Below are 20,243 nucleotides of genomic sequence, written 5' to 3' on the forward strand. Positions count from 1 at the left end.
ATGTTTAGTTTCATATTTTTACACAAGTGAGTATTTTTAATTGAATTTGTAAAATGTTGTTTGTTTCATTAGTGTTGTTGTGTTCAAGGTTGTTTCTGTTCATTTGTTTAACAATAAATAGTTCAGTTTGAATGTTTTGTGTCTTCAATATTGTTTATACTGTATATATTGTAGCTACTGAAATTAATTAAATGCTACATTTTGTAAAATATGATTGGTCATCACGTAGCCTATTGCATATTGCCTTAACTTGGACAATGATAGTGTAAAATGAAAAATTTGATTTGGCACTTTTCTCTCGCTCTGGATGTTTTAATATGACGCGAACGTTATTGCTTTTCAGCAACGTTTAGTATTAGGCCAGATCACAGCTGATTAGGGGGACATTTGGACGTCACTTCCAGGACGTGGTCACCAGGACGTCCTCTCGACGACATAAATTTGACCGGTAAGTGGTCAGTCAGGGTCATTAAAAAGCCGTCGAGGCGACGTCCTGGTGAAGACGTCCTGGAAATGACGTCTAAAACATCGCCGATTTGGCCTAGTCCGGAACGTCACCGAATGACGTCAGCTCGACGTTAACTGGACGTCATTTGGCTTGCTGGGCAGCTTGTGGCAAAGGTGAACTACCTCAGCAGCAGGCTGAACAGCACCTCAGGGCCAGATATTGAGATGCCTGAGAACATCGAGTTTCCCCTGGAAAAATTGGAGGCAGTGGAGGCCTTCGAAATTTTTTTAAAAGAAGCCTCAAATGGCCCGGCTCGACAGAGAGTGGTGAGTTTTCTTACTTGATATGAATGGTGCCATTAGGTTTATTGATTGTCCATGATTGTCCATGATTATTGCAAATCCTGAACTGCCTTTTCCCAGTGGTAAGATTCTGTCAGTGAGCAACAATCTCCCTGGTTTTGACATTGTATGTATGGCACAGGTCAATGAGGGTGTGAGCCAAGTACATGTTTCGAAAAAATAATGTATAAAAAAAAGGATGTTTTTCTACATTTCTGGACGCTTTCAACAGGAACAAAAACACTGTAAATGCAACTTAAAGCAGAAGTAAGCGGAATATTTGTGTTAATATAAGTCTTAAATAGTTGTATCTTCTGACAGCAATCACTTATATAGAGTGTTTGGTCTGAAACACGGGTCTGTCAGTCACTCTGCTCTGCTCTGAGCCGAGGAGAAAACTTTCCTTGTATCCTACAACCTTTATCCAATGAGGAGAGAGAACGGCATAAAGGGGCGGTCCTCTCTGTGTGTGCAGCCAAGGGATGCGCGTGAATGCAAGTGTATCCGTCTGCGGCCTGCAAGAGGGAGGCGTGTCGAGTAGTAGGCACTGTAGGAGGCGTGTCGCGTAATGACGTCACTACGCGACACGCCCCCCGCCACTACAGGGAACGCCCTACACACGGTTCTTAAAGGGATATGAGCCCACTACAGTTGCATGTTGCATGCAAAAGTTAACGACTTTGCCTACGCGTTCTTTGCCCTATAATGAATGTATTCAAAAGCTTACAAATGTTATTATTACATTTTTAATTGGGTAAAAACAATTAAGGCAGGATTTCATTTATATTAAAATTTAGATGTAAAATTTTCTGACTTCTGACAAGATAATTAACAGACAGGAATTCATGAGCTAAATGTCAGTGCTTATGTGGGAGTAAGAGCGTAATGTGTTGATATATATATATATATATATATATATATATATATATATATATATATATATATATATATATATATATATATATATATATATATATATATATATATAAAAAAGTAGTGGCCTACCCTATATTTATTTATATAAATAAATAAAAGTAGTAAATAATAATGTCAGTGCTTATGTGGGAATAAGAGCGTAATGTGTAGATATATATATAAATAAATAAATATATATATATATATATATATATATATATATATATATATAAATAAAAGTAGTGGCCTACATAACAAAATTAAAATAATGTGATGACAATAACTTTTATTATTCCTTAATGGGGAATTCATTTGTGAATCTCTCCATTCTGTAGGTTACTGAGCAGTGTTGCTCCCTTGCTTTCTCTCTTGATATCAGCAGGGATCATCAGCAGCATTCTCCTGGAGCTTGAGTTGCTGGCCCTCTCGCCCTCTCTCCTACCTGCAACACCTCTTGGGCTTTGTTTGGTATTCTGATTTCCTTTATTTCACCCTACAACACACACACTACTGTACTCATGCACTCACAGCACTGATCATAGACCATAACTTTCTTTGTCATGGTCGTTTTGTGACAAGTAGCAATTCATCTCAACTATATTTGGTCTGTCAAACGTATTTGTAGTGAAGAAGAGATCTAGCCTATTTAAAAAAAAAAAAACCAAAACATTTCAAGGCTCATTTTTTATTTTATTTTATAGCCTGCTCAGAAATGCCTCAGAGGAGAGGGCTTCTTCCAGTTTCTCCTTGTAAATTTGGAGCTTCTTTGCTCCCTCCTTGGACATGTGCCCCACCAGGGCTTCGGCCATCACATTTAACTCACTGTCAAAAAAGAACAATAAAGGTTTTCAATTACATGTTACATCACACATTGATGTGTCATGTGTCTATCATCAATTCTTTACATATTAATCTTACCACGGTTGATATTGAGGTCCCATTCGGAATCTCGCCACAGCCTCTGGCACTGTTATGTTGAATTTATGTTGAGTAGAGTGGCTGTTAATCGCCTGTTCGTCTGCTCAGGGTGATGCGCATTTATTGAGTCCCTAGCAACGGCTCGTTTTACCTAGCAACGGTCTGGTATTGTGTTATTGTTCCCTTCCCCTAACCTTTAAGAAATGGTCAAGTACGTGTTTAAATGTAAATGTGAACAATAATTTCAAACAAACTATTGCTGCACTAGACCACGGTGAGAATAATGTTTTTGAATGAACTGGTCAATATTATAACCGTTAGCAGAGTTACAATTTATTAGTTACACCAGATTGCTGGCTAAGTTACAACACCCAATTCTATTTGGCTCAACCTTTTAGGATCATTTGCAATAAAACGTATGTATACGCTGCATGTCACTTATCAAACAGGCAAATAACCCTCTGAAACTTTGCTAACGTTACATTTTGCTGAGTCGGCAACGGGCTGGCTTCGTTCTGTTTATACACTTATATTTAATAATATGGATAAATATAGCCTTACTTCCTTAGTCCATCGCTAAACACAATTATTATATACATTAATCGATGAATTAATTAAATTACACTGACACTTACAGTCTGCATATGTTCGGCCATTCAGACTAGTCAAGTTTTACGGCGGAACTGGTTTACTTCCTGTTTTGGCGGTCTCATTTTACATCTCGCGTGGTTCAACGTGACTTTCCCGTGTGGAGGGGGCGTGTCGCGTAGTGACGTCACTACGCGACACGCCTCTACGCGAAACGCCCCCCTCTTGCAGGCCGCAGACAGACCCTTCTCCGTGAATGTGGTAACGTAGGGACGAGGGCGGGGACTGCTAACTCCATCGGCTGACAAGAAGTTAGACAAAACCACCGGATCGCTTACTTCTGCTTTAAGCTTAGAAATGTTTACCTGCTGTCTATTTTAAAAAGATGTCTTTGCCCTTTAGATTTCTTCTTTGGCCACAATCGGAGGCCAGGATGTAAAGCGGGTGACCTGGAACATTTTGAGCCGGATGTTCACAGATGAGGTCTCCAATCAGATCAACTGGAAGGGTGTCAACAACAAAAAACCATTCAGTAGAATGGCGACAAAGACTTTGCTCTTCAGTAAGTATATAATTCAAAGTAATATTAACTCACTGAGTGCCAAAAACGTAATTTTATGTTTTTTGCTTTTCTTTTTAAATTATGAAAATAGACACTTTAACACACCTTATTGTGTAAATTTGGGGACTCTACGACGAGCAGAACTGGAATAGATGACGATCAAAAACTCATGACAGCTCATGATCTGGAAGTTTTTATCATAGCGCAGCTGCTCTGCTCTCACCCGCGAGGCTCCAGCAGCTCAGAGCAGAACAGGAAGCTCTCAGCCGACTGTCCCGCCCGGTCTTCATCTGGAGCAACACCGTGTCCTCCCCAAAGTCCTCCCGCGGTAAAATCTGATGGTCTCTGGGCCAGAGCAGACCGGCACCGACCCGTACCACAGAAGGACCGCGACCACCGGTGGGGCCGGTCTTCCCGAGCCGCTGTGGCTGAGAGACCATCACGTTCCGCGGCGAGAGGCTGTGACACGTCTGTGTTATTGTTGTTTAGTGGCTCTACAAAAATGGTCTAAATTGCCGGTACACTTGACTAAAACTTTGGAAAAGAGCACGGCACTCCCTATAAACATAAACATATCTGTCTGTTTGATTACAGGTGCTGTAAGAAAAAATGCCACGACAAAGTCAGCCACAGATGAGGACGTGACAAAACACGCCATCCGATATTTTAACCTTGCGGCAGATCGGGCAGTGAGGAGACGTGTCCCACCACCTCATCCCACCCATCCACAAGAGAATTGAACATTTCTGTCCACTAGGGGGTTAGGGGGGTTTCTCCACTAGGCAAAATAGCGTTTTACGACAGACTAATTGTCACAGAAGGTTTTTCACCATACATCATTTCTATGAGGTATCTAGAACAACATACTAAAAGTCCTAAGAAATCCATTCATTCAAACACATTCATGTCCATTCCATAAGTTAACCTATGCACTGAGTGCTGTCACTTGCCACACTTGACTTATGCATACACACATGCCACTTGCCACACTTAAAAGACCTATAGAATTAATTGCACAGTCTTGTCTCCAGTTGCTTTCTAAATTCTTTTTTATTATTATTAGCGAACAAGCCTTACCTAACGACTTTCCTCCCAGTTTGCAGAGAACATCAGAAGAAAGTCAGAATTCATCAAAGTCGTTTCAACAACTGTGTGTGATGTTATATTAAATATGCTGAACTATGTTCAACAACATATGAGTGGGACTAAGAACTAAGTTATTCTGCCCCTGTTTTTGCTGCTTGCGGCTTAATGGCTTCTTGACCATAAGTCAATTAGTGTTGAGCTCATTTACATATTTAAAATTAATTTTCCAAGAAACTTGAAATACAGAAATGTTACTTTTCATGTATACTTTTATTGTGTGAAGTGTGATTGTGGTAGGAGTAAAGGAAGAAAATAAGCCTATTCGGGTGTATTTTGGGCATATTCCATTAGTGTATTGCTCATTTGCATATTCAAATTCATTTACCAAGAAACTTGTAATACGAAAAATGTTACTTTTAATGTCTACTTTCATTGTGTAAAGTTTCATTGTGGTAGGAGTAAAGGAAAAAAAGAAGCCTATTCAGGTGTATTTTGGGCATATTTGATTAGTGTAAGGCTCATTTGCATATTCAAATTCATTTTCAAAGAAACTTGTAATACAAAAAATGTTTTTTGTTTTAAAGGGTTAAACTTTTGAAAATAATTTAATGTTTTAATGTTAATGTGTTGTTTAATGTTAAACATCTGTAACTCACTGAGCTAATTGTCTGGGAGTGAAAACTGATGTAGGCCTACTTCTCAAATAGACTCAGGGAGTCAAAGCCTGGCAGCTGCTGTCAAGGCAGATTTCAAAAATGGTCAAAATGTCAGAAATTGTGTTTAAAAAATGTTTAAAATGCCATTGCAGTTGTTTCAATGAGAGCAGAATTTAAAATGTTCTAGAAAATTCAGTTTTTGAAATAAAAAGTGTCAATTTTTTTGTAATGAGGTATAAAGAATTAAACAATTTGTACTGAACTTCTTCTCGTTCATTTCATTTATACATTTTCTGATATTTTATTATTTATTTTATTGGGATTTTGAAAATGAGGTGAACGGGTCCAAAACGGACCCGGGACAGAGGTTTTTTTTTTGCGTCCGTTGCGGATCCGTGGCGGATTTGCGGGTCCGGAACGGACCCGTGACAGAGGTTTTTATGAGTCCGTTGCGGATCCGTGGCGGATTTACGGGCCCCGAACGGACCCGCCGTGGAGGTATGGTGTTAATCGCGGATGCGGACCGGATGCAGCGCGGAGCCAGGGCGGGTCCGCGATCCGCCTTCGTAGCGGATCCGTCACGGAGTGCAAGTGGACTCCGATACGGGTCCGTTTCGCGGGTCCGTTCCGGAAGCCGCACTACCTCCGCGGCGGATCCGCGGCGGAGTCCTTTTGCTATGTGGGTAATGTTTACTTGCCTCTATTTCGAGGATGGCGGCGGCCATGTGCAACAAAAAGGATGGTGGAGGTAACCGTGGAGGTAACTCTCACGTGATTTTGAACGAGATTAGAGGGGATGTTGTCCTCAAAGGGACAAACTACTATATTAATGAAGTGCTTTCGGTTTTACATGACAGACTTGAGTAGGGATAACTAACACAGCAAGTAAACCTGACATTGCTTATTTTTGGCTTTCAACCACCACAACCAACTTAAGTTGATATAAAAACTCATGATTTTTGAGTAATTTTAACATACTATAGCCAACAACACTGACATTTCCTTTTTTTGAGTGTATGAGGACACCAGGAGGGTGGAAGGAGAAGGACAACGTGTGGAGACTGAGGAGACACTGAGGGGACAGAGGTTGTGAATCTGAAGAAGACAGAGACAGAGCTGTCTCATGTCTTATTTCTGTCCTCTGTCCAGATAAAGGAGGAACCCTGATCCCTGAAGCAGACAGACACAGACATCCACTGTCTCAGGACTAAATGTCTTCCTCAGGTTAATGTCAGTGGCTGCTGCTGTGAGACGACAGGAATTTACAATGTTTTAACAAAGTTTTAAAGTCAAGAAGCTGCTCACTGCTGGAGTTCTGCCTCTGTTCAGTTGAGATGTTAAAGATGTGAAAGTTTTCTTTGAAGAAACCAAACACTGATCATGTTTCCATCTCACTGATCCTCAGAAACTGCTGTGACTGTGGAGAAGAGTCAGTGTGCAGCATTAACTGTCCAACATGGTGACAAACAGTTGGGAGTGATTTCATCTGTAAAAGTATCTCAGCTGACGAGTTCATCTACCAGACTCATCCTTCCAGACATGATGCAGCTTCTTTCCTCCATGTGCTCATGAGTTCAGTTAAATAGGATTATTTTGTCTTTTATTATGTCGAGAGAGTGAGTTTCAAACCAAACCTTTATTTGTCTTTTATGCACTGTACAAAAACATAGCACTTGTTACTTTTACATGAAATCCAGATTCACATCAACGTTGGTCCAAAAAGGAGAAGTTATATCCTTTCAGTTCAGTTCAGTTTCCACTGTCTCAGATTTCTTCTTCTCAGCAAGTAGTTAATAATACAACACAGTAAGAAAAGAATAAAACCGCAATAAACAGAGATTCAGAGATTTGTCTTTTCAGATTTAGCATCAGATTGAAAACAGTGGATTTGGTCCAGTGGTCACAGTAACTATGACAGGATGGAGCGGTCAATAAAACAGCAGAATATGACACAGAGGATCAGTGTTGGATTCCTGTGTGAAAGCTGCAGTTTCTGTTGTTTGTTCAATCTAAGAACAAATGTAAACATGTTGTTATTATGGTCTTTTCCTGAACCTGACCAAGCCATGACTGTGACTACAGTGATGATGGTGGTGATCAGTTCACTGCTGATGCTACAAATGATTACATTCTGAATCAACAAAGTCAACATCAAACATTACAATCATCAATCAATCAGCACTAAAATGGGTTGTGTTCAAATATTGATGACGACAGTGATGTTATCAGACTGATCAATATTTAGTGTGTGAGTCTGAGACACATCTGCTTCACAGTACAGAGTGTGTGTGATGGTGACCAGAGTCAACTTTGACTTCAGCAGCTGACCTGGAGTCAGCAGAGTTTCTGTCCTCAGGAGAGACAGTGAGACCTACAGAGGACACAGAGACACTGAGGAACCAGACCAGATCCAGAACCCAGGATACAGAGGTTCAGTGAATGTGGTGTTGAAGGTGTGGAGGTGGATCAGTGAGTCAGAGGAGACACTGTAGAAGGACAGAGTGCCAGCAGGACAGTCCACATACACTGCTGCTCTGTGAGAGACACGGGAGGAGGAGACGGATGTTTCTATGTTGTTGTGATAGACAGAGTAACCACCATCAGAGCAGAACAGACTCCAGGACTGATCATTTCTTCCAAACGAACAGTCTGTACTGCCTCCTTTCCTTCTGATTCCTCTGTAACTCACTGATATATGAACCAGTCCTCTCCACTCGACCTCCCAGTAACAGCGACCAGTCAGACCAGTTCTACACAGCAGCTGAAGCCAGTAGTCAAATCTGTCTGGATGATCAGGATATGACTGATCCTCTGTCACACATGTCACCTTCCTGTTGTTGTCAGACAGTTTGAGGAGTTTGTTCACTGTGTTCATGTCCAGTTCCAGTTCACAGGCGTCTGATGGAGAGAACAAGACACAACACAGCTGCAGTTTATCATCTGTTCATTTATCAACAACTTCACTGACAATTCATCAAAGTCAAACATTCAAACTGACATTTGATAGGATTTTATACTGTGAATAAAGTTTCACTACATTTCAATGAAAATCCAACAATCCAGTTGTAACAACATCAACAGTTAGTGAAGATGAGAGTCAAGACGTCAACAATGTTGTGCTTTTCTTCTGGTGTGGACCTGAGGATGAGGCTGATGGAGATCCACACCAATAAACACATGGAGTCAATCAAGTGTCACTAATGAAACTGGATCATCATCTTCCACTGCAGCACAAAGAAGCTCTGAACCATCTGCTTTCTAAAACTGTCATCAGCTCCATCGAAGAGCTCACACTCAGCACAACGTTCACACTCTGACATCAAATGTCAAACAAGTTTCACAACAGTCTGGATGGTTTGGTCCAAAAGCTCCAAAAAGCTCAACTCAGTGTTGATGAATCTCCAGTCAGAGGACTGAGGCTCCACTGACTGGTTTGAAGCTGCTTTTCACTGACCAGGGATCAGATGCACAAAGAAATGATGTGTATCCTCTACATATCAATACTTGTGTGTGCTTCAGCATCTGTCCACCTGTCAGTGAAAAGCAGCAAAAAACAAGAGCAGTGTTACCATGGAGACACATCCACAAAGTTTCTACTGACCTCAGAGCAGCTGCATCACAACCACTCAGCATGTGGCTGTTTCTAGTGACTTTAAAACATCCACACACTCTGTTTATACAAACACCAGTTTTTATGTTCAACACTGAGTGTGTCTGCTGTTTGTACAGATGTGTCACACATCTGGCCCCAGGTCTGCCACTCGGGGAGGAACTGGAAGGTAAATCCACCTCAGATTGCATGTATTGATTCGTTTGATTGGATCAATATGTTCAGTTTATTGTTTGTGGATTTTAAATGGATTGAATTCTAACATATTTCCAGCCACACTGACAAAAACAAAAGCTGAATCCTGAATTAAACTCTGGAGGAATTAGACTTTGTGTGTTTGGAAAATGTCACAATCTAGTTAACATGTGCAGCTGTGTTCTCATGAATCAAACATCAAACACACTCACACTTCCTCACACCAGGTCTCAGTCTCTGAGGTCCACAATGGTCCACCCTGGAGGAGGAAACAAAGTCAGGATCAACTTCATCCACCATGAAACATGAAGCAGAGTTCCTCAGTTAGTCAGAGAGACAGAGACTCGGGTCTGTTCCTTGGGTACACACACACTTTGGTGACGTTCTGCTACATGGAACGTACATTTGTTTACATTGTGCAGGAATGTATTAAGTGGACAAGCACGTGGGGATATTTAAAAGCAGTTGGGACGTACTTGACAAGTGCAGCTTTGTGTCTGAGTGCCATTTTTCACACTGGAGCACAACTCTGACACCTTTTCTCCACATGAGAAAATATAATGTTCATAGTTTGCAAATTCTATTGAATGTTAGAACGTTAGAGTGAGGATTTGTTCAATTCTATGGTGTGTTTGAAGGTCGACATCTTCTTGTCAACAGAGCTGAACTGCTCTGCATGAACAACTGTTAGGCTATGGTACGTTCACACCAAAAGCGTCGGGGGCGTCAGCAGCATGGGCAGCAGACGCTCTCAACACAACTTCACAGCCTGCCAGCTCCAGCGGCCGGCGGCCAAAGGGGCGAGCAACGCGGAAGATGTGTCCACTCAGGCGCTCTCAATTTCTCCCGCTGTGAGACTCCTGGTCTGCAACTGGTTGAACTTCTCTCAACTTCTAATTTGACGCCTCTCGACGGGCGTCGAGAGCGTTGACGCACGTCGGGAGCCAGTCTCCATTGAAAATGAATGACATCTGGCTGCCGCGACGCTCCCGACGCTTTTGGTGTGAACGCACCATTACATTGGGAGCTGGCACCAACCTAAGCCAGCTAGGTTTGTCCAGAGTTGGATAGTAACAAAGTAGATGTACTTAGTTACACTACTTAAGTAGTTTTTTTTTGAGGATTTGTACTTTACTGGAGTTCTTTTTTTAATCAGGACTGTCACTTTTACTTCACTACATTTAAAAGTTAAAAAATATACTTTTACTCTGTTACATTGACGTTTGCCACCTCGTTACTTCTTCCAAATTAAAATAGAAATATAATTACCTGTAGGCTATATGACCAAATAATCACCTGTGTGCAAATATGCGCATGTGCTCTAAAAGCCGTCGGGGACCGACCTCATTCAGTAAAAGTCTGTTTAATTAAATGCCCAGGCGATTACTGGTAGGCTATTTGAATCTACGATAGGCTAGTGAAGCATTCACACAGTCTCTGTCACCACAACCCGCTGCTGCTGCTGCTGCTGCTGCTGCTGCTGCTGCTGAGAGCTGTGGCCGCAGACGGCTCCAAAGATCCTCAATATGTAACAGGATCGATCACTCTCACGCGCTGATTGATAAGTTTTGTTTTTACCGCGCACCACTGCCATGCATGGTGCCTGTTGCAAATACCTGCCTGGTTCTTATTAGCCTTGTGGTGTCTGTTAACTCCGAATTTTGTCATTCTGGTTCCCGTCTGTAGCAGATACCGAAGTCACCAAATTCACCAAAATAAAAGTGTTCACCAACATAAAATAGACATTTACTTATAATACAATAAAAGCAAAATGTTAACTTAATGGCTCAGGGACTTTCTTGTAAATTATATTCCTTAAACCCAAAATTCAAATTGCACTCATTATCTACTCACCCTCATGTCGACTAAGGGCTGGGAGAAGTTTCAGAGTCCTCCGTGGCTTCTCGGAGTTACATATAACCATATAACGGTTGCAAATGGATACCACTTTTCTTCGTAACAAAAAGACACACCAAAAAACATCCAAATACCTCCATGCTGCTCGTATGTAATGTCCATCTTGTATTGAAGCCCCGAAGTGCGAAATTGTCCCGAAAAAAATTAAATGAGTCTATATTTCAAGCTTGTTTGTAGCAGAAGCTCGTCTTCCCAGTTCGTCCAATTTTGATGAACGGGGAAGAGGAGCTTCGAGAAGCTTCCGCTACAAAACAAGCTTGAAATATAGACTTATTAATTTTTTTTCTGAACAATTTCGCATTTCTGGGCTTCGATACAAGACGGACATTACATACGAGCAGCATGGAGGTATTTGGATGTTTTTTGGTGTGTCTTTTTGTTACGAAGAAAAGTGGTATCCATTTGCAACCGTTATATGGACATGCACTGCTATGCGAGACCCCCTGTAACTCTGAAACTTCTCCCAGCCCTTAGTCGACATGAGGGTGAGTAGATAATGAGTGCAATTAGAATTTTGGGTGAACTATCCCTTTAAATTAAAGAGTTTTACCACATTTTATTAGCTCGGTGCTTTTATTTTGATGGAAAGGCCTGTGTCTCTTGCCCTGGTTCTGTTTCCTACAAAAACAGCAAGTCAACGGCCATAGACTAGGTCCTTATAAACGCCTGGGCTCCAGGTTGATTGAGCATATTAAAACACCCGGGCCACTAATGGTCATATACGGTACACACAGACAGACACTTGCTTTATAGTTATGTTCTAAGGCAGACACAAGACACTTGATTCACTCACTCTACTTGTTTGCTCAGGTGTTTTTGGGTTTTATCATTCCACATCTATTCACCTGAAAGTGAAATAAAAAGAACAAGTGGTTGTTTTGCTTCTTTTTATGCTAAATACTTTGTACTTGTACTTTTGATACTTGAGTATATTTTTTCACAAGATACTTTTGATACTTGAGTATATTTTTTCACAAGATACTTTTGATACTTAAGTACATTTAATGTGAGCTACTTTAAGACTTTTACTCTAGGAATTTTCTTATGGGTGACTTTTACGTTTACCAAAGTCATTTTCAGTTATGGTATTTCTACTTTTACTTAGTTATTTTTTTTCAAGTACTTTATACACCTCTGGGTTTGTCATTCAGAACATGACATGTCCAAGCTCTGAGCAGAGTGGGATTAAAATACTCACATAACAAATTATGATCCTCTCCTCTCAGCACATTTTGAACTGTCAGTATCATTATCTGTTGCACTTTGTAGTTTGGCCTTGGTGTCTCGCACTCTCTCTGTGTTTCCACAGATCCACCGGAGCTCCATTTATCTGCACCAACTGCCGCCTGCATCGCCCCCTACTAGTCAGGTGCAAATATGACTTGACCCTAAAAAAATTCTAACAAAAGGTTTCTCAGTTGTTTTTTATAGTATTAGATGTCCTTAATAACATACTAAAAGTTTACCAAAATTTGACCACTAGAAAGGTGTTATTTTCAAGATGGCGTCCAAGATGGATAGGAAGCCTGAGGAGACACCACAGGTGAATAGGGTAACATTTTTAACTAACAGATATCACCATGAAACTTCCCAAGTTTATCACTTACATTAAGACAAATATTTTTTGTATTACAAGTTTTGTCAAATTGTATGTTTAAATATGTAAATTAGGCAATATCTCATTAAATATGCGCTAATTTGCATATCCGAAATCTGAACAATGGATAAAAGCCACTTTCAAAATTCTTGTTTTATTTTGTTGACATACTAGAGTCAGAAGTTTTTACTGAGGGGATTTTGGATATCTCTCTTTATCACTCTGTAAATGAGAAAATACTGTCACCAGCCCTAAAAATTCAAGTTGGTCGTGTTTTTAGGAGTAAAATGTTGTATAAATCAGGCTATGAATGATATATCAACAATCCCCTCTGTAAAAACCTTCAGAATATAGAAAGGGATCAAACTGGAAGGTTTGGTGTCTGTAAGTGCTGCTGAAGTGGAGATTTGGGGCTCTTATACAACATTTTACTCCTAAAAACACGACCAACTTGAATTTTTAGGGCTGCTAGTATTTTCTCATTTACAGAGTGATAAAGAGAGATATCCAAAATCCCCTCAGTAAAAACTTCTGACTCTAGTATGTCAACAAAATAAAACAAGAATTTTGAAAGTGGCTTTTATCCATTGTTCAGATTTCGGATATGCAAATTAGCGCATATTTAATGAGATATTGCCTAATTTACATATTTAAACATACAATTTGACAAAACTTGTAATACAAAAAATATTTGTCTTAATGTAAGTGATAAACTTGGGAAGTTTCATGGTGATATCTGTTAGTTAAAAATGTTACCCTATTCACCTGTGGTGTCTCCTCAGGCTTCCTATCCATCTTGGACGCCATCTTGAAAATAACACCTTTCTAGTGGTCAAATTTTGGTAAACTTTTAGTATGTTATTAAGGACATCTAATACTATAAAAAACAACTGAGAAACCTTTTGTTAGAATTTTTTTAGGGTTAGGTGTTTTTTTTTCATATATGCACCCGCCTATACCCCCCCTTTCCCCTGCTGTTAAACCGGCCTGAGCTCCCCTCCCATGAACCAGTCTGCCATCCAGTCCTCCCATTAAGCTGACCTGCTCTCCCTGCCTCCCTTGCCTACCAGAAGCTTCCTTCTTCAGCTGTTGTTAACATTTCCATGCTTCCCACATTCTGTGTTATAAATTGTTTTCTTGTCTGTAACAACATCTATTGCACGTCTGTCCGTACTGGGTGAGGGATCCCTCCTGTGGGTTCTCCTATTTTTCTCTGTTAAAAGGGTGTCCTGAGAGTTTGTGACGTTGATGTGAGGGTCTAAGGGCAGAGGATGTTGTTATGATGCCATGTAAAGCCCTTTGAGACAATCTGTTTGTAAAAATGGGCTATACAAATAAAATTCCCTTGCCTTGCCTTGCCTTGCCTTGCCTGCTGTTGTCTGTCCATGTGTCCATACCTGAGAGTGTCCAGTCTCCAGTGTGGATCCTCCAGTCCAGCAGACAACAGCTTCACTCCTGACTCTCCTGGATGATTGTAGCTCAGGTCCAGCTTTCTCAGATGGGAGGGGTTGGAGCTCAGAGCTGAGGCCAGAGAACAACAGCCTTCCACTGAGACCAGACAGTAGGACATACTGAACACACACACACACACACACACACACACACACACACACACACAGTAAGAAGTTTGTACTTAGAGACGAATAGATATTAAAATGAATCGGAGAAGTGGATATTACTTAGACAAATGATGAGCTACGTGAATCAAAGCCTTGACAAAAATCACACTACCTGAGAGTTTCCAGTTTACAGTGAAGACTCTCCAGTCCAACAGACAACAGCTTCACTCCTGAATCCTGCAGGTCATTTTTACTCATGTCCAGTTCTCTCAGACTAGAGGACTGGGAGCTGAGGACTGAGGACAGAATTTTGCAGCTTCTCTCTGAGAGGTTACAGTCACTCAGTCTGAAGGGGGGGGGGGGGGGGGGGGGATAAAAATTCAATACTTAAGAGAAATAAGATGTTAGTGTCATAAATGCACAAAAGCTGTTAACTAACCTGAGACCTTCCAGATTACAGTGAAGACTCTCCAGTCCAACAGACAACAGCTTCACTCCTGAATCCTGCAGGTCGTTGTGACCCAGGTCTAGTTCTCTCAGACTAGAGGACTGGGAGCTGAGGACTGAGGACAGACTTTTGCAGCTTCTCTCTGAGAGGTTACAACCACTCAGTCTGAAAAGTAAACAACACAAAAAAGGCACCAGTTACAAAATGTGTTTTGTGTTTTTTGTTTTGCCAAAAGAAAACAACACAGTTAACTCAGATGGATATATGTCACATACAGAGCTTTGTTGGAGGCTTTAACCACTGGCAGCAGCTTCAGAAGAGCCTCCTCTGAAGCAGAGTATTTCTTCAGGTCAAACACGTCCAGATCCTTTTCTGATGACAGTAAGATGAAGACCAGAGCTGACCATTGAGCAGGAGACAGTTCATCTGTGGAGAGACGTCCTGATCTCAGGGACTGTTGGATCTCCTCCACTAGAGAACCATCATTCAGTTCATTCAGACAGTGGAACATATTGATGCTTTTCTCTGCAGACAGGTTCTCATTTATCTTTTTCTTGATGTACTGGACTGTTTTCTGATTGGTCTGTGAGCTACTTCCTGTCTTTGTCAGCAGACCTTGTAGGAGAGTCTGATTGGTCTCCAGTGAAAGACCAAGGAGGAAGCGGAGGACCAAGTCCAGGTGTCCATTTGGACTCTGTAAGGTCTTGTCCACAGCACTCTGGTAGAAATGTGTTGATTTTCCACCTAATAATTTTATCCACTTGGAGCCTGATTGTTCTTCTGACAGCAGACTGACTCCATATTTGATGAAGGTCAGATGGACATGAAGAGCAGCCAGAAACTCCTGAACACTCAGATGGACGAAGCAGAACACCTTGTCCTGGTACAGGCCTCTCTCCTCTTTAAAGATCTGTGTCAACACTCCTGAGTACACTGAGGCTGCTCTGATATCGATGCCACACTCTGTCAGGTCTGATTCATAGAAGATCAGGTTTCCTTTCTGCAGCTGGTCAAAAGCCAGTTTTCCCAGAGACTCAATCATCTTCCTGCTCTCTGGACTCCAGTGTGGATCTGTCTCAGCTCCTCCATCATACTTGACCTTCTTGACTTTGGACTGAACCACCAGGAAGTGGATGTACATCTCAGTCAGGGTCTTGGGCAGCTCTCCTCCCTCTCTGGTCTTCAACACCTCCTCCAGAACTGTAGCAGTGATCCAGCAGAAGACTGGGATGTGGCACATGATGTGGAGGCTTCGTGATGTCTTGATGTGGGAGATGATCTTTCTGGACTGCATCTTCTTTCTGAACCTCTTCCTGAAGTAGTCCTCCTTCTGTGGGTCAGTGAACCCTCTGACCTCTGTCACCATGCCAACACACTCAGGAGGGATCTGATTGGCTGCTGCAGGTCGTGTGGTTATCCAGAGGCGAGCAGAGGGAAGCAGTTTCCCCCTGATGAGGTTGGTCAGCAGCACGTTGACTGAGGTGGACTCTGTCACATCAGTCAGGATCTCAGTGTTGTGGAAGTCCAGAGGAGGTCGACACTCATCCAGACCATCAAAGATGAAGACCACCTGGAACTGATCAAAGCAGATTCCTGCTTCTTTGGTTTCAGTGAAGAAGAGATGAACAAGTTCCACCAAGCTCAACTTTTTCTCTTTCAGCACATTCAGCTCTCTGAAGGTGAAGGGAAATGTGAAGTGTATGTCCTGGTTGTCTTTGTCTTCAGCCCAGTCCAGAGTGAACTTCTGTGTTAAGACTGTTTTCCCAATGCCAGCCACTCCCTTTGTCATCACTGTTCTGATTGGTTCTTCTCTTCCAGGTGAGGCTTTAAAGATGTCTACATGTCTGATGCTTGTTTCTGGTCTGTCTGGTCTCCTGGATGCTGTTTCAATCTGTCTGACCTCATGTTCATCATTGACCTCTCCAGCCCCTCCCTCTGTGATGTAGAGCTCTGTGTAGATCTGATTCAGAAGAGTTGGGTTTCCTGCTTTAGAGATCCCCTCAAACACACACTGGAACTTCTCCTTCAGGTTAGATTTGAGTTTACGTCGACAAACTGTAGCATGATTTTCTAAATAGAGAAAAAATAAGATCAATTAATGAATTATTCAATATTTTAACATTTAATACCACCAAAGAAATTGCCATCATAAAATATTTCACTCTATCCCTTCAGATACTAAAATATTCCATTCCTCCTGAATCTTAAGGGAAATCCTCTTACTGCTCTGCAGACAGTCAGCCAACTCTTCCTGTTTCATTCTCCTCAGGAAGTTCACTGTGATCTTCAGAAATGCCTCTCTGCTGCTCCTCCTCTGATCTTCATCCTCAACGTCCACCATCTCCTCATCCTTCCACTGAGTCTCTAAGCATTCTGGGTAATCTGTTGTCAGGAGCCTCTGGACTCTCTTCAGCTCGTTCTTCACAAAAGTGACAATGTTCTCCTCCAGCAGCTGGAACAGATGATAAACTCAACATTTCATTTCATCTGAAGACAACATGTGATTCATGTGTCAGTCTGAAGCTCTGTGACTGTGGTTGATGGAGTTAACAGTAACAGTGTGATTGTACATGTACAGACCATAAATATGGAGTCCAGGTCTGGTTGATGCTGCTGTTCAGACTCTTCACTGTGGACCTCTGAGATCTTCTGCTGAACTCTGTGGAGAAAACATCAACCGTGAGGAAAATGACTGACTCCAATCTGACACTAAATATGAAGGTGGCTGATTTTCAATTCCTCCACTGAGGATGGCAGGTGACTGGTAGACGACTCAGTCATGAGTCAAAAGCCAGAGTGTGAAGATGGTTCACAGTTGTAAAATGAATTGCCCACCATTTCAACCATATGAGTGTTATAATGCAGTCTTTATATGTCTCACAAGAACTTGTTTTAAAACTGGTTTATACAGTCTTTTCATTTATTCATTTTCTATACCACTTGTCCTGCACAAGGGTGAGCTGGAACTGAAGTGCTCAAATTATGTTTAAGCACACTCTCAAGGGTAATATTGCGATTATGCGATATTACCAACTAAATAATATGTATCATCAAAATATATTCATTTTAATGGACAATTTGCTCTCAAATTTGAAAGGCTTTTGCGAGTGCACTTCCCGTTTCCATGGGAATACATGGGGTCCGATAAATACCTGAAACACAATCAATGACATCAGTAGACTCCTATGTGTAATGGAAGCTAGATTACTTCTACAGCAAATAATCCGACCCTTAGTAACGACCTAGCAACAGAAAGGATTTTCTAGTCCCAGATGAGTGAACTCTGAGCTGACGTTAATGTTTTATCACGGACTTTTCTGAACTACCTCAATACCGTGTCGCCGACACAGCTGATGGGGAAAGCCAAACATTCCAATTACTCCAGATTATTTAAAAGCCCAAAAGTCATAAAGAGAAAGAGATAAACATGGAGGTATCTACTGTTTTATCCAATTAAATATTCAGCTCCAGGCCATATTTTATTTTCACCGCGGTTACAACTAATGTCTCTCTACGGAAGGGAATCAGATTGCTTGGTCGGAACTACTTGTTATATAATATACACCATGTTAGACATTTGGCCTCTGATTTCCATTAGTTGCCTTTTTCTGGTTCAATCATGACTACACTTAAGTAGCAATGACTCTCAGACCAGGTATGTTACATTAACATTCATATAAAGACAGATACTGAAAGTCTTCTCAAACACATTATTTGACATCCATTCTTTATGCAGTTGGAGGTGAGATTTTCAAGTGGGCCCTGAGTTGGAAAAGGTTGGGAACCACTGACCTAGAGCATTTGAGATACAGCTGTTGTTCAGTCAACCATTCAGGACTTCACTGCTCACCTCACTGGTGTCAACAAGTCAGGTTTACTAGTCAAGTTTAAAGTTGGTGTCACCAACAACAGTGGACTCAATGGAGCAGAACATCAGCAGCTACCTGAGCAGGTAGTTCAGTCCAACTACAAAGTCAAAGTCAAGTCAAAAGTCAAAGTCAAAGTCAAAGTCAAAGTCAAAATCATTTATTAGTCTCCTGTAGGAGAAATTTCTCTTGGACAGAGAGCAGTGCTGCTTCACAACAAAGACAAAAACAGTACAAGAGAAAAGCAGCAGGGAAGTACTAAAAACATACAGTAAAATCATTAAAGTGCAATATGCCTCAGAAAGTACTAGTGGCAGATGGACACGCAAACATTTATACATATCATCACACAGGCTGCTCATTCATAAATTTAATGGACAGAGGGATGAATGAGCGAGTTTTTGAGGCGATTGTGCCTGCAAACAACACGCAAACATCATCACACAAGCTGCTCATTCATAAATTTAATGGACAGAGGGATGAAAGAGTTTTTGAGGCGATTGTGCCTGCACAGGGGAACTCGGTATCTTCTACCTGAATTTAGGAGCTCATATTCAGGGAGGAGTGCGTGCGTAGGATCTGCTAGAATAGAGTTTGCCAACCTAATGGTGGCCTGTTCAAACAGATCTTGAGGTGAGCGTGGGACAGGGGAACCCAAGATTTTACTAGCCGTCTTGACCAGATTGAGTATTTGAGATTTGGCTTTTACTGTGAGATTACCGAACCAGGACGTAATGCCGTATCTCAGGATGGACTCGATGGCAGCGCAATAGAAGATGTTCATGATGTTAGAGCTAACGCCGAACAGGCGGAGTCGCCTGAGAATGATGGAGGTGAATACAGACTATGCAGCTCTGGACCAAGACCGGATTCTATCATGATATTAAGTTTGTAGTTCTTACCTTCTATCAGCAGGTTGTCCCTTTTTAAAGACAAGTGGACGATACATAGAGTTGTCACTCTTCATGGACAAACAGCTGGGTTCAGGAGAGTCTGATCTCTGCTGCTGCATCCTGATACAAACAAACATGATGTGAGGTTTCTTAGTCCTCAGGTCCAGGACAGCTTGATAATAATAAGGTTCCATTTTAAATTCTTACCTTCCATCAGCAGGTTGTCCTTCTTTAAAGACGATAGGACGACCCATAGAGCGGTCACTCTTCATGGACACACAGCTGGGTTCAGGAGAGTCTGATCTCTGCTGCTGCATCCTGATAAGAAACAAGTGATGAATGTGTCACACGGCAGTTGGGACTGGTTTTATTGTTTCATTGATGTATAATTTTCAATAATTTTAGAGTTGCATGTTTTTTTTTATTTATATTGTGTTTTTTATTCATATTGTGTTTTAGTTTTTATTGCATGTTATAGTTTGTCCCACTACCAGTGAATGCACCATATTATGAGCAAATGCGCTACTCCTGCAAGGTTCCCCTGGTGAAAAAAAAAGTGTACTTTATTGTATTTCAAGTATATTCGTATTTTGAATAGTATATTGAAAATGTAATTATACAAATTGTACTTTATATAAATATAT

At 41.2% G+C, this 20,243-nt stretch overlaps 2 protein-coding genes and 1 long non-coding RNA gene across 3 annotated transcripts in view; 1 reads left to right on the forward strand and 2 right to left on the reverse strand.

Moving 5' to 3' along the window:
* The window catches only part of LOC310997231 (uncharacterized protein), a gene marked incomplete at its 3' end in the record, with an annotated part of 217,733 nt that overhangs the window by 95,452 nt on the left and 102,038 nt on the right, over positions 1-20,243 (reverse strand). The window contains exons 13-18 of the mRNA XM_083986908.1: positions 17,421-17,499; positions 17,064-17,292; positions 15,116-16,910; positions 14,832-15,005; positions 14,565-14,738; positions 14,231-14,404 (exon numbers count right to left, since the gene is read on the reverse strand). Of these exons, the coding sequence (XP_083843034.1) occupies positions 14,231-14,404; positions 14,565-14,738; positions 14,832-15,005; positions 15,116-16,910; positions 17,064-17,292; positions 17,421-17,499 (2,625 nt within the window). The remainder of the gene's footprint in view (positions 1-14,230; positions 14,405-14,564; positions 14,739-14,831; positions 15,006-15,115; positions 16,911-17,063; positions 17,293-17,420; positions 17,500-20,243) is intronic.
* LOC310997471 lies at positions 656-4,473 on the forward strand. Its single transcript, XR_014595938.1, has 3 exons — positions 656-774; positions 3,613-3,772; positions 4,367-4,473. It is a non-coding gene; the product is annotated as an uncharacterized lncRNA (long non-coding RNA).
* On the reverse strand, positions 7,866-9,619 carry LOC310997233 (stonustoxin subunit beta-like; the record flags this gene model as incomplete). The annotated part of the gene is made up of 2 exons (XM_083986910.1): positions 7,866-8,412; positions 9,532-9,619. 2 exons carry the CDS (start codon positions 9,617-9,619, stop codon positions 7,886-7,888), a joined length of 615 nt encoding a protein of 204 aa, XP_083843036.1. The 3' UTR covers positions 7,866-7,885.

The sequence above is a fragment of the Trachurus trachurus genome (assembly GCF_905171665.1).
Source record: "Trachurus trachurus genome assembly, chromosome: 14".
Taxonomy (NCBI): domain Eukaryota; kingdom Metazoa; phylum Chordata; class Actinopteri; order Carangiformes; family Carangidae; genus Trachurus; species Trachurus trachurus.